This window comes from Trichechus manatus, unplaced genomic scaffold, assembly GCF_000243295.1.
Source record: "Trichechus manatus latirostris isolate Lorelei unplaced genomic scaffold, TriManLat1.0 scaffold00062, whole genome shotgun sequence".
NCBI classification, from domain to species: domain Eukaryota; kingdom Metazoa; phylum Chordata; class Mammalia; order Sirenia; family Trichechidae; genus Trichechus; species Trichechus manatus.
Window position 1 is genome coordinate 11,017,723 of NW_004443998.1, and position 14,219 is coordinate 11,031,941.

General features: G+C 41.1%; 1 protein-coding gene and 1 long non-coding RNA gene across 2 annotated transcripts in view; one reads left to right on the forward strand and one right to left on the reverse strand.

Moving 5' to 3' along the window:
* Positions 1-14,219, forward strand: part of LOC111821074 (uncharacterized) — a 52,423-nt gene that overhangs the window by 30,710 nt on the left and 7,494 nt on the right. The window lies entirely within an intron of this gene.
* The window catches only part of CPB1 (carboxypeptidase B1), a 33,838-nt gene continuing 21,801 nt past the window's right edge, over positions 2,183-14,219 (reverse strand). Inside the window, exons 10-11 of the mRNA XM_004379204.1 lie at positions 4,477-4,561; positions 2,183-2,370 (exon numbers count right to left, since the gene is read on the reverse strand). Coding sequence (XP_004379261.1) covers positions 2,183-2,370; positions 4,477-4,561 — 273 coding nt within the window. The remainder of the gene's footprint in view (positions 2,371-4,476; positions 4,562-14,219) is intronic.

The window sequence follows — 14,219 nt, forward strand, 5'->3', positions numbered from 1 at the left end:
TTCTAGATATGTAAGAAGAATTCCATAGTCCAGACTGAAAAACCAGTCCTGCTGTTTTCTAGACACACCGTTTGAGAAAGGAAGGACTCAGGGGCCAACCGTGTGCTGTTGGTTAATTGTCGCTTTGGGGAGATGAGAGGTTGGACCTGGAAGAAGGTCTCAGAGCCTGTCCTGGGCTCTCAGGGTGGGAGTGAGGTCAGGAGCGCGGCGGGTGGCTGGTGGGGGAGGAGAAGAGGAGCCGGGGCTTCTGCGTGGGCAAGGCTGGGCGAGGCTGGGCAGGGACCCTCAGCAGTCTCTGGTCAGCCAGGCAGGAGGGTGCCAGGCACTGTTGCAGAGGCAAGGACTAAGGCAGACTTTTGCTCTTTTTCTCCCCTCAAGTTAGCTCAGACAAGTGGCTCTCCCCAGCAAGCTAGCTATTAACTGTCACAGTAGAAGTTATAATAAAAATGCTTCACGTGCAGGATATCTTGGATACACGTGGTTTTAAATGAGAAAATTTGCGTATTTGATTTCCTAGGCTTTAGTCTTATCCTTAAATATTCCTTGGTATTTTAGAAAAGCCTATGTATATTCCTAATTTTGATTTTAAAGCACTCAACTTAGGACTTTAAAGGGTTCTTTGTGGTCCACCCACATGACATCTCTGCTTAGGGGTTGATGTTATCCCCCAGAGGCAGGGGAATGCAATGGAATGGAAAGATATACCTCCAGCAGGATAACTTCATTCAGGTAACTATGGGTGAGTTAGCCTTCCAGTTCACATCACAGATATAAAGTCAACAGAATGGGGGGAAAGATAATTTAGCTGATTTACATCTATTGTTTATTATACGTCAATACTGCCAAAGACTTCATAGAGTCTTCTTCTTCTTTTTTTTTTTTTGTACTTGATGGTCTCTCTTTCTGTGTCTCTTTAAGTGATATATTACTAAATTATTTTGAAGATGATTGCTTGACAAGTTGTAGCAGTTACACTGCTACCATCTAGCGGACAATTAACGTAATTAATCATTCTTTGGCTTGACAACTTTCAAACCATTACAGGCAGCCCCTAGGTTATGAAGGAGTTTTGTCCCTAAATCTGTCTTTAAGTGAAATTTGTATGTAAGTCAGAACAGTTAGGTGTGGTTCTTACCTAACAGCAGTTAACGTCAGTCAAATGTTTGTCTTGTTATTGTTGTTGTTAGGGGCCGTCGAGTTGATTCTGACTCATAGCAACCCTACAGGACAGAGTAGAACTGTCCCATAGGGTTTCCAAGGAGCAGCTGATGGATTCAAACTGCCGACCTTTTGGTTAGCAGCTGAGCTCTTAACCACTAAGCCACCAGGGTTTCCAATTGGCTTAATGTTTAAGTTAAATTATTAATTAATTACTTCATAATGTAAGTTAAATTATTAATTACTGGGGACTTTGTCACCCAGTGGTTGAAAGCTACGGCTGCTAATCAAAAGGTCGGCAGTTCGAATCCACCAGCTGCTCCCAAAACCCAAACCAAACCCATTGCTATCGAGTCAATTCCAACTCATAGCGACCCTATAGGACTGACTTTTTGGTTAGCAGCTGAGCTCTTAACCACTGTGCCACCAGGGCTCCATTAATTAGCATATTCTTAATTAAATCATTAATTATTTGTTTAATGTCTGTCTTCTCCAATGGCTTATACGCCCATTGAGGGCAGAAATGTTATCATTGCTCTGTCCTCAGTCGCTTAGCAAAGTGCTTGGCATGCAGAAGACACCTCTTAAGATAACTTGAGTGAGCTGAGATGAAAGATACTCAAAGATGGGGTGCATTTTACAAATTTAAATTTTCCCTTATATTTTGTCTTACTCATAAGCCTCCCATTCTAATCTGTGTATCTCTGCTGTCAGTTGGTATTGGCCAACCTTAGCGCCTCTGCAGCCAATCACATCATCGCCTAGTACATGCCTACTTCTTCATTTGTCCACACCATTCCCCCAAGTCCCAGGTTAGACAATCTTCAGGTTTTCCAAGTATAATGACTCATTTTTATTATGCTCAATATTAAAAGATCCAAGTAGTTTAATAGATCCAGAAGCTTTAAAGAAAGATTGGGGTCTGGAAAACATTCGTGCAAACAAAAATAAGAATTCAGGATAGAAAAAGAATGAAGATCGAGCATTTTGAAATAAGGCTGTCATTGGCCTCTCGCGCTCTGGACTAGTACAGATGTTTCAGGATGTAGTTGGCAATGTACTTGACGGCCAGCAACGTTTCCTTACAGGTTGGCTGGATCTGGGACTCTGGGAGCGCAAAGCCGTATCTGCCTGTATCCCGGAGTTCAAAGGTGAAGGAATATTTGATTCCTTGGTCAAAAGCCCAGTCATCAGAGCCCCCTGCAGCAGGATCTGGTATGTGGAAACAAGCAGGGGGGAAAAAAAAGTTTGAATCTAGAAAGTAGATTTAAAAAATGCTAGCATCCTTTTTATAACTGCTAAGATTTCACTGTGCAAAATATTATAAAACCAAGCCCAAACCCATTGCTGTTGAGTCAATTCTGACTCATAGCAACCCTATAGGACAGAGTAGAACTGCCCCATAAGGTTTCCAAGGAGCAGCTGGTGGATTCGAACTGCTGACCTTTTGGTTAGCAGCCAAGCTCTTAAACACCGTGCCACTAGGGCTCGACTGCAAAATATTATAGGTTGGCCCATTTTCTAGTTAACAGGATCATAAAGGATGTAGGGACAGTTAAAAAAAAAATAGCCTCATCTTACCTCTAAGCCTACTTTGTGGGAAAGATGTGTTTAATATCTCAGAAAATATATAATTTATGATGTAAAATTCTCAGTGTACATGTAGGCTATGGTAAATGGTATTGTATGTAATTTATTTATAAAACTGAATTTCTGGAAAAAATTCTGGAAAATTTAATTCCTTATCTCCTAGGAAAATAAGGAAGGCTGTTTGCTGAATAGGTGAGAGGAGAGGATTCCAAACCTTCAGAAACTGCTCAGTGATGAAGTTGGGGGAGCTTGAGGGCAGGCTGTACGTTCGTGTTTGTATAGCATAGGACCTGGAATAGTCTAGGCATTCATTCATTTTTAAATCTTCAGTAAGAGTTATGGTATCACTCCACCTAGATTAAGCATTCATTCATTCCGTTAACAATTGTATAGCCCCCACTGAGCAGCAAATCATAAGCTCAACTCTGGAGATGCCAGGAAAAACACGTAGCCCCAGCCCTCCGAGGCCTTACAGTATAATAGAATAAGAAACCTCATTGAACTAGCCTGAATATGACATACGGGAAGTTTTCTATATATAAATAGGTGTGTTATTTCTGCTACAACACCCTTCAGAAGACAGTCTACCCCTTCCGAGTCACAGCAGTTTAAAAAAATGACAGGAATACAGAAAATTAAAGCTTAAAAAAAAAAAAAATTCCTCAGGATTGGAGGCTCTCTAAACGCCCTGGAGGGTACATGATCACAGGACCGGGACTTTTTTCTTGTGTATACTTCTATTCCTTTCAGATCTGGGATGGAAAGAAATTGTGTGAAGCCAAAGAAAATACAAGTCGAAACTGAAAACAGGACACATGGGAGGTGCCTTCCCAATGCAATCTGAACTCTGCAGCATCAAGGCTCTGGGGTCTAGCCCCTTCCTAACTCTCTTGTTGGGTGTCTCTTGCCATTTCCTTGCACACAGTGAGTGAGTGATCAGAGGGACTGAGTCTATCCCTCAGAGGTGGCATACTCCTCAAGTAGCCCTTGTACCTGCTGTCTGTCTAGCCAGAAAAATCCTCCCTGTATGCTTTCTTCCTGCAATTGTCCTAGAAGATAAAGCTCTGTGTTGTTACTCCCGGGAAGTTATCCTTGGTACTCCTGGACTGGGCTGGATGGCTCTTGGGCGTCCTCTTTCCTTGTCCATCTTTTTGTTACAGTACTTAGTGCCCTGTATTCCAGTTGACAGTTTACTTTTCCTGCTTTCCTACTGCTTCCCTACTGTGGAGTCTTTTGAAGACTGTGCTGGTCTCCCTCTCTCCCTCCTTATTTCTTGCTTGTCTTCCATCCTTCCTTCCTTTCTCCTCTTGCACCCAGTGAGGGCTTGCCATGCAGTACATGCTTGATAAATGCTTAAACTCATTGCCATTGAGTCGATTCCGACTCATAGTGACCCTATAGGACAGAGTAGAACTGCCCATAGGATTTCCAAGGAGCAGCTAGTGGACTTGAACTGCTGTGACCTTTTGGTTAGCAGCTGAGCTCTTAACCACTGCGCCACCAGGGCTTACAAACAGCAAATGTCTCCGTGGTTGATAGGAATATTTTTTCCCCTTTTCTGAATAGAATTCTGATTACACATTACATAAAAATTTATAGACTGGCAGAAGCCACACTGCAACCATTTCGAAAGGGAGTTTAGACAATCAGAAAGGAGAGGCTCTGGCGACCGTCTGTCGGCATCTTAGGCCTGTGGTTTCTTTGCACAGTTCTGAAGCCAAGACTCACAGATTGCTGTAGCTCCGGGGCCATATGTATACTTGGTGTTGTACAGCGTGGCAAGTTCTGCCACAGCGGCTTTAGCCAGGGCGTTCTGCAGAAGAACAAGCAATAAGCAAGTGAATAATAAGTATAAACATATACCACCAAACAGACAAACATCTCATACGTTATTTTTAAGACACTGAAGACCCTTAAGCACAATGTTATTTTTAAGACATTGAAGACATTTAAGTCACAATTTACAATAAGTCACAAACTTCTTCAGCCACCACAGTGGGGTAAACTTGGTCCCTCTGACTGCTCACTCAGTGTGTGCAAGAGAATTCCAATTTTCCCAGCTAGGTTAGTCTTATGATTCAGGTAACTCTCGTGAAAGGATGTCTTCCCTAATGCCCTCCCCAAGGAGTGGAGGCCTGTATGTGGAGCCTCCCCCCTCACACACAGACTGTGTCGTGCAGTGTCAACACTGTGTCCCTGCCTCAGCAGTTACTTCCCAGTGACGTTTCTTGGCACTGCTCAGGGTCCAGCCCAAGGCTTCCACTTGGTGGTCTTTTACTAATTGTTCGTTGGACTGATGAGGCTGATTAGCGCTCCTCTCACCCGATTGTTTGAGAATTCGGTCCTTAAATTATTTTAAATCACTGTTGCAATGACGTCTGGGCCCTAGCACTAAATTCTATTTCAGCCATAGGACCATTTTTCTTTCATTTTCTTTTTATTTACATAGAACTTAGGGCCTCTTTTCCCCTAGAATTCTTATTTAGATTTGTTAAGGAAAAAAAAATTAACATTAGTTCAGGCTAGAAAAGCGGAGCTATAGTGATCATGTGACCTTCCCAGATACTACAATTGCTGACATAGTAAAATGTCAGCGTATTAAGCATTAGATTATGTCCAAGGATTAGTTTGGTGAATATATCTTATCTCTGGAGCTTGTGAGAGAAGAGTAGGAATCAGGAACGTCTTTATGGTTGTGCAAGAGAGATTGCCTGTTACACGCAAGCAAGCAAACAAAAATCAGACAAATCAGGGTGGGGATAAAAAGGCCACAACCAAATGAAAGCTACCTGGAAATGTGACAGGTTACGAAGCCAGGAGTAAGTCATGATAGGTATATGTGAGTTTCGGCAAGAGTGTAAGAAATGCAATATTCAGTGCCAGCATGGAAATGCTTAAGAATGAACACGTCCAAGGAAGGGTGGTAGTTCCAACCTGAAAAATGTTTGAACTAAACCGTTAGAGAACATTCATTCTATTTCAAAATGCAGAACATTTGAATTCCAGAGTAAAAAAATGTAGCAAGTGTTAACTTCTCTTTTCTTTGAAGCAGCATCAGTCTCTCCAAAGACCCACTACCCTCTAGCTCTATTCCTCCTGGCAAAAGGCTCCGCAAACCTTCTAATGTCCCCAGATATCTGCCTGTTTAAATGAAGTACTTGGAAAGCCAGGCCTGAATTGGCTGTCTGGGGAGTTCAGATTTGAACAACCCATTGTTTACAGTGGGAGAATTAGCCATAATTCATCCTGGTTATGAAACTAGCTCTATTTCATACTTTGGCATTGTAACTTCCTGTACATATTCCTGGAAAACTGTGAGGTTGGTGAGGAAATCAGAATAATCCTGTCTTTACAGAGTAGGAATTCCTTTAGTTCTTGTCTTCATTTGAAAACCAGTTTAGTAGAGTCTGTCAAATTGACCATGAGGGCATGGTTATAAGATTTCAAGGATTCCAGTGCCCAAAGCATTAGCGCTTCATCTACCAAGTGTGAATGAGAAAATTGAAAAAGATTTATGAAATTAAAATAATGACTTTCTGTTCTGGTCCTTTGAAATGATATAATCAGTTTTTTTGGAACTAATTTCCTATTCTCACAGTTTTGGGTCAGTAACTTGAATGTTTTAAGGTTCCATTTCCCTATTTCCAAACTGGCAAATTCACATATGCTTTCTCTTACTGCCTGAAATCTTTATTGTTGTGATCTAAATATATTGTTGCTGCTGTTTAATCTTATTCTAACCAAGACGCTGGACTTAAGTCTTCCCTTGGCCCTTTAGTCTTATGGCTGATTGAAATCAATAATCTATAGACATTGCACAATGCTCAGAATACATTCAAAATCATGTTTTAGAGATGTGAAGTACCGGTGAGGTAATAGTTCTTTTGGTGGGTAAGCAGGATATTTTCTACTGATGTATAATTTTTTTAACTTGCCATTTATCAAAGGCAATCTCTAGCTAGTTAGTTTCTGATCCTAAAGAACTGTGTTCCTTCTCTAGCTCCCTTCCTCAGACTTTTCTTCTGTTCTTCTTTTCCCCTAAAACTTTGGAGTATTATTTTTAGTTAGTAGAAATATGATTTTTTTTTTCAGAATTAGTTTCAAATGTGAAAAGTTATGAACCCTAGAGAAGATATAATTATAATTGTCATTATCTCTTGGCACAGTGGTTAAGAGCTTGGCTGCTAACCAAAAGGTCAGCAGTTCAAATCCACCAGCTGCTCTGTGGAAACTGTATGGGGCAGTTCTACTCTGTCCTATAGTGTTGCTATGAGTCAGAATAGACTTGATGGCAATGGGTTTGGTTCTTTTTGGTTTTAATGTAGTATTTGAGTTATCTGACTAAACTAAAGGGCCTACTCGTGATCCATCATCTCTTTTGACTTATCAACCTATCAATTTAGTCATAACTACCATTAGGTCCACTCAAAAATGATCAGTTTGCCTCTCCTCAAAGCATGTTCTGGGCTTGTGACGTGATAACCAAGTGCTTTCTAAGCCTTCATAGGCATATTTTGGAAACAGTTGCTCTGCCTTTGATGTTGAAGCAATATCTAAGAGTGATGTCAGCTTACAAAGGCTGTTATTTTATTCCAGTAACTGGTGTACTTTGGTCATTCATTCTTGTATCCTTGGTGGTTTGCACAGCACCAAATACATAGTTGGGTGACAGCCTTATTTTAGGGGCAGATGGCCAAGGTTTGGATGGGGGTGCAGAGTGCCGAGCTTTGCAGAGGCTGACCTGCGACCCACCGGAGTGGAGACTGGGGATGCTTGTGGGGAGGGTGATGGTACCATTTAGTGATGGCTGATGGGTTGCCACATTTGGACACTGACCTGTGTCCTGCACTTTACTAATTTTTATTAATTAAAAAAAAATGAAGTCAGTGGACCCTTTCTCTTAGCCCCCTCCAAGGCCAAGAAACAAAAATGTCAGAACAGATAATCAACCAAAATATCAGGTTTAAAATTCTGATTATCTTAACAAAAATCCCTGGAATCAGTGTGGGTCTTTTCTTTTGAAGAGTTCAAATAATTTCACAAATGTTACTCGTTTATCTTTCCAGCATTATCTGTCCACATTTCATCAGCACAGACTTTTCTAGCAGAATGGAATGCCATGTGGGGCAGCATGCTCAGTGGGAATGTTCCAGCCAAACTGGGTGACTGACCCCTGCCAGGAATGCTGGAGAGGGCAGTGATTCCTGCATTTGCTAAAATGTTAGTGTGGTACCTCCTTTACCCTTTATGTTTCTGTAAAAAGGGACGAAGACAGCTGATGGAAGACCCACAGAATCAACATCACAACAGAGAACATGATCCACATCTTGAAACTCTGATTAATGACATTTTCTTCTCTGTATCACCTACTATTTGAGGACCTTCTTACATCCTTGCTCAATGAGTTCAAAATAAGAACTAACATTTACATAAAACCTTAGACTTTACAAAGACTCTTGATAAGAGCTAGATATTTTTATCCCCATTTTACAGATAAAAGGACTGAAGCTTAGAGAGGATAAAAGAACTTGCCCAAGGGCACACAGCCCCATAAGTGGCTGGCTTGAGCTAGGTTCTTCTTGCTTTAAATCCTGTGCTCTTTTTCACTTCTCCTTGTGGCCTTCTAATACTTCAAAAGAAGTGTTGCTGTAGCTGGCTTTACCAATTGTAAAGAACAGAAGGAAGCTAAATATAAATCAGTCTCAGAGAAAACTTTGCTTTCAGTCAAGGCCAAACATGGCCAGCCTTTATTAATCCTTAGATATGGATTTCCTACCACATCTTATGCATGTTCTCTTTTGTTACCAGTTTCCTTAAAAAGAGGCCTTGGTCATAGAGCCAAAGACAGAGCGAGTCTAAAATGTCACATCTAACTCAAAGCCCGGGAGACAAAGAATGAACTAACTGTAAGGTTTCCCCAGGCTCTGGACTCCTGGGGAGTGTGAGAGGAGTAAGGAGAGGATGTTCATTTCTATTGACCTGAGTTTCCAGGGAACATCTGATAAAGACGCCCCTGTCTCGTGACTGTGCACAGAGTTCTCATTCTAACCTCCATGTCCACAGCCAGCGTCATGACAGAAGCTATCCCTTCTCCTAAACTCCACCCTGCCAAAAAAAAAGAAACCCAAGCCAGTTGCTGCTAAGTCGATTCCAACTCACAGTGACCCCATGTGTGCGGAGTAGAACTACTCCATAGGCTTTTTGATGCTGTGACCTTTTGGAAGCAGATCACCAGATCTTTCTTTTGAGGTGCCTCTGGATGGGTTCAAACGACCAACCTTTTGGTTAGTAGTTGAGTGCTTAACTATTTGCGCCACCCAGGGATGCCTTCTTTTCTTCCAGTGCCCCATTATTATGATGTAAGAATATAAAAGCTCCAAACCAACTACGAGGAATAAAACAAAGGAAATTTTCTTCAGAACTTAGTTTCTAACTTGAATACTGGGTTTAACCATCCTTCTGGGTTGCTATGAGTTGGAATCGACTCGACAGCACCTAACAACAATAACATGGTGGATACGGAATCCTGGTGGTGTAGTGGTTAAGAGTTCAGCTCCTAACCACAAGGTCGGCAGTTCAAATTCACCAGCTGCTCCTTGGAAACCCTGTGGAGCAGTTCTCTCTGTCCTACAGGGTGGCTATGAGTCAGAATCGACTTGATGGCAGTGGGGTTGGTTTTTGGTTTGGAATGGTGACTACATGTGATCATGGCAGCATCAAAATAATCTTTAACTGCAGCTTCCTTCCCTCTGTCCTGTGATAATGAGTAATTTATACCAAGGGCCCAACGAGAAATTTAACTCAGAAGTTTCGAGCAAAAGGAGAAGTCCTAAAGGCTACAAACAGGCACAGAGGACAAGGCACTGGCAACTTGAAAAAAAACAAAAAACAAAAAACAAATATGTTTCTGAGAAAAAGGATGAGGCTAAACAGGCCCAAACTCTGAATGCAAGGTCCTGAGATTAGAATAGGGGAAGCCTGGCTTCAGAGAGCAGGGCCCAGGACCGTCAGGATGGGTGGGAATGGGTTTACTGATTTAAACCAAATTTTGTCTTTGGCTGATCTGCATACATAATTTTAAGTTCTTTAAAATTCAAGGAAAATGTGAAGCATGAGTCAGATAGAGTCGCAAAGCCCAGAGAATTTTTTTTTTCTTTTCTTTTCAGTGCAAGTGGTGCTTCTTCTAAATAAACATTAAAAAAATCAACACCGTGTAACAGGGACGTGCAGGGTCTCCTGTGTTTCAGAGCTGCAGAGCATTGCAGACTCTTTGTGAGGGATGTATAAGACCCTGTGAAGCCAAAAGCCTTTGGCCAGGAATGTGACTCTGCTCTTATCTTTGTTTAAAGCAGGGTTTCTCAACCTCAACATTATCGACATCTTGGGCTGGATACTTCTTTGTGGTTGGAGCTGTTCTGTGCATTCTAAGATCCTTAGCAGCATCCCTGGCCTCTACCCACTAGATAACAGTAGGAATCTTTGCCCCACAGCTGACAATCAAAAATGTCTCCAAACATTGCCAAATGTCCCCTGGGAAGGGAGTGTGGGGGAGAGATTGGTTTAGAGGAAAGTCAGATAAAAGGCAAAATTATAGTAAACTAGAGTTTATTTATTTTTTAGGGAAAAAATTAAAAAGGAAGACAACTGGTTTTAAAGGTGCTCTGAATGCCCTATTTTTCTTTGCTGTTAGTAGAGCTATCTCCTAAACAGCTCTGCCGAATCAATCTTGCTAAAATATCTCTTTACCAGCAAGGTAGTAGTAGCCAGGTTTAGGGAATAAAAATACAGCATACCCAGTTACATAAATTTCAGATTAAACAATGAATAATTTTTTAGTTTACGTCTGTCCCATGCAATATTTGGGACAAATTTATATTAACAAAAATTATTTGTTGTTAATCTAAAATTCCAGTTTAACAGGGAGTCCTGCATTTGACCTGGCAACCCTATTTACCAGGTCCACGGTCTGCTATGACTCTGGAATCATTCTGACATTTGGGTCCCTCTATCATCTGACCACCTTCATGATCAAACCTCATGCCTTACTCTTCTCAAAAAAGAACATTCAAAACAGGCTGACCCCCTTCTGCGCCTTCCTCAGCTGTTTTTCAGTCCCACTGTTGCACGGTTGTTGCCTCTTCTGTCTAAAATGAGCTCTTTCTTCTTCTGAGACTCAAACCCTGCCCATCCTGCAAGTCTCAGGACGAATTTTACCTCTTCTCTATATAACCTTTGTTGAATAGCTGTATCACACACTGCCATTTCCCTGCCATGTATTTCTCTTGTACAGTTCTGTACTTGTATGATTTCTTGTATCCCAGCCTTATCATTCCAATAAGATCCTAAGTTCTCAATGGCAAGAATCATGGTTTATGCTGGGCACTCACTAGTTGCACAATGAAATTGCTAGTGATTGCCGGATGAGCCCAGCACTGACCAGGCCCAGCAGGAGAATTTTAACAGGCCCAGAAGTGACCTAAAGTATATGATGGTGACTCAAAAACCTGTTTCTCTAATCAAAGAAATTCTGCAGTTTTCATCTGAAAATTTTCTGTCTTTCAAGTGAGATTAGAAATTCTGAGAAAATTCCCGAAGCAGATGTTTTATGCCTTAAGGGCTTGCGGAGTGCCTTCCTGTTTGGCTGAGCTGCTGGTGGCCTGCCTGCACTGGGACCGTGGCCTTGGTATGTCTGTTATTAGGCTGGGGCATGGTGATAGCTGCTATTGGTGTGCATATAGCCCTGAAATTGTTCACCTCCTAATCATAATATTTCTTCCCTCTGATTTTTATCTTTATCTCTAATCATGGTCTTGCTCTATGCTCACATGCTTGAGTGGCCATCTATTTTGGTGGCTCATTAGCCTTTAATTAAGAGGTAGTGAGACGCCACTGCGCTGGGACGTGTTGGGCTTTGGTCAAGTTTAGCAGTTTTTCAGAAAGACAGGACTTCTCCAGCTATACGGTCATCTTTCTCTCAATTAATGAATACATACCTGTCAGAAGGATGGGCCACAATTGTAAGACTGGGCCCTGAGAAATCAGGCAGCTCAGCTGACTAGGGCAAATCCTTAGCAGTGTCCAGGGACAGTGGTAAGAATGATGTGCTGTGTGGGATGACGAGCCCTGGTGGCCTAGTGGTTAAGAGCTACAGCTGTTAACCAAAAGGTTGGCAGTTCGAATCCACCATCCACTCCTTGGAAACCCCATGGGGCAGTTCTGCTCTGTCCTTTAGGGTTGCTATGAGTCAGAATTGACTCGACGGCAATGGGTTTTTTTTTTGGTTGTGGGATGAAAGCATTTGTCTGATGAATGCTCTTCTGCAGTACAGCTGTGCAGTGCACTACTCTAGAATGTGGCACACAGATGTGTATGTGGGTCTTTGAAAATTGGAGCAGCCTAGGAAATTCCTCAAGACCAGGAGCTCTAGGCCAGGGATGCCCCACTACTAGTGTTGGCTAGCCAGGCCTTCATTGTCTCAGCAGGAAAATGAGAAAGCAGAATTTCTAAGATTTTTTTCCAGCTATACAATTATATTCTTCTAATATAGAAACGTGGTGGACGACTCATGTTCCGGATCGGTGCCTTTGGATAGTGCATATTAGCTTTCCACTTGGTCAGTTTGGGGAGTGGGGCCAGACATTTACTCGGCTGGATATTTTTCTGGCTTTCTGTTTTTCCCGTAAAAGTGGCATCATGATCACCATCAGTGTTAATATTGTCATTAACAGTGCCATGTAGGTCTCTTTGGGGAAAGGTGGACCAAAGATTGGAAACCTTTACATACTCAATAAGTGCAAAGGCATGGTTAGGCTTTTCCAGTATGTCTCCTAATTTTTATTTTCTTTGACAATAAAAACCAAGGAAAAAAACAAAAACAAAAAACCAAACCCATTGCCGCTGAGTCAATTCCGACCCATAGCAACCCTATAGGACAAAGTAGAACTGCCCATAAGATTTCCAAGGAGTGGCTGGTGGATTCGAGCTGCTGACCTTTTGGTTAGCAGCCAAGCTCTTAACCACTGCACCACCAGGACTTGTTTGATAATAAAGAGGTCATATAATTCAATATTTCATTATTATTTGGAATTTTGGAAATTTAAGTGCATTCTTTTTCTGGCCATTAAAATGGTCTTTGAAGACAATGGTAGCTCTATAGTGAAGAAGTCAACATTGGGGAACCGGACAGTTTATGATGCCACTGGAAACTCAGAGAAGGCTTATTATTTCTCTCATAGTATGCTTATTAGTTCTTTAAGTAATATAGTTTGTGTGAAAGCATTCTGCAAACTATAACCTCTTAATGTGTGTAAGATACTCCTATTACTCCTTGTACTTTTTACCGATCAGTCAAGGGTATGTTTTCTGGTAGCCTTTGTAATCCATGCTCTTACTTCCTCTGTCCTTTACTGGACTTTTGTATTCTCACCTCTGCCTTTCTTCCCTCTGAAGACTGTCCCATGATATGAGCAACTGTCGGGCAACATACATGTAAGACCCTTCAGAAATGAAATCACATAAATTTTTATCATGACAGATATCAAAGTATTGCTGCTTATGGTATGTCCTAAATTTGGGCTGAGAATGTTAATATAAGTACTGAATAATTTCCTTGAGTGTAAAGCCTCATTCTCTTTGAAGTATTTTTTTGCTACAAATATAAATCTATCAGTTGAGAAATAAAATATTATATCAATTAGTAGGCCAAATTGTATCCTGCTAACAAAATTACGAGTTTCCGTAGCATGGGAAGATGTCAAGAATTCATTCCATTAGTCTTTTACTACTTTTTGTTTTCGGCGGCACATTTTTTCTGTCCATGTATTAATATGGAGGCACTAGAGTTGTGTGGATCAAGGCTTTTAAATGTGTTCCTTGAAATCCTCTTCACAAATAAAAACTATGATAGAGTCAACATTTTTGTTTTTGAGAGATTCAGATTCTGTTTTGGCTATCCATATATTTGTGGTAACACTATAGCTATGAGTTTGTCCTAGCAAACTATGCTTTGGAAGTAAGTGGATTGGAATTGTAAAAATAAGAAAAAATTTGAAAGGATCTCTAATGCTCAAAATACTTAACTTGCTTTGTGATGCCAGATTCAATTCAGATCCTGAATGAGTCAAATAATCAAATGATAGTCATCTTAGACTTTACTAAACAAAACAAACCAAACCCGTTGCTGTGGAGTTGATTCTGACTCATAGCGACCCTATAGAACAGGTAGAACTGCCCCATAGCATTTCCAAGAAACAGCTGGTGGATTCAAACAGCCAACCTTTAGGTGAGCTCTTAAAGACTGAGCAACCAGGGCACCAAGACTTTACTAGTAACATTTAAATATTTCTTAAGACACTAAGCAAAAGTTTAATCATAAAAAAAATTATTAAAAGTTAGAGTAACTTTTGAATTTAATGGGTATGATAGATATACTAGTAATTACAATTAAGTTTTGCATTTTAGTCACGTATCAC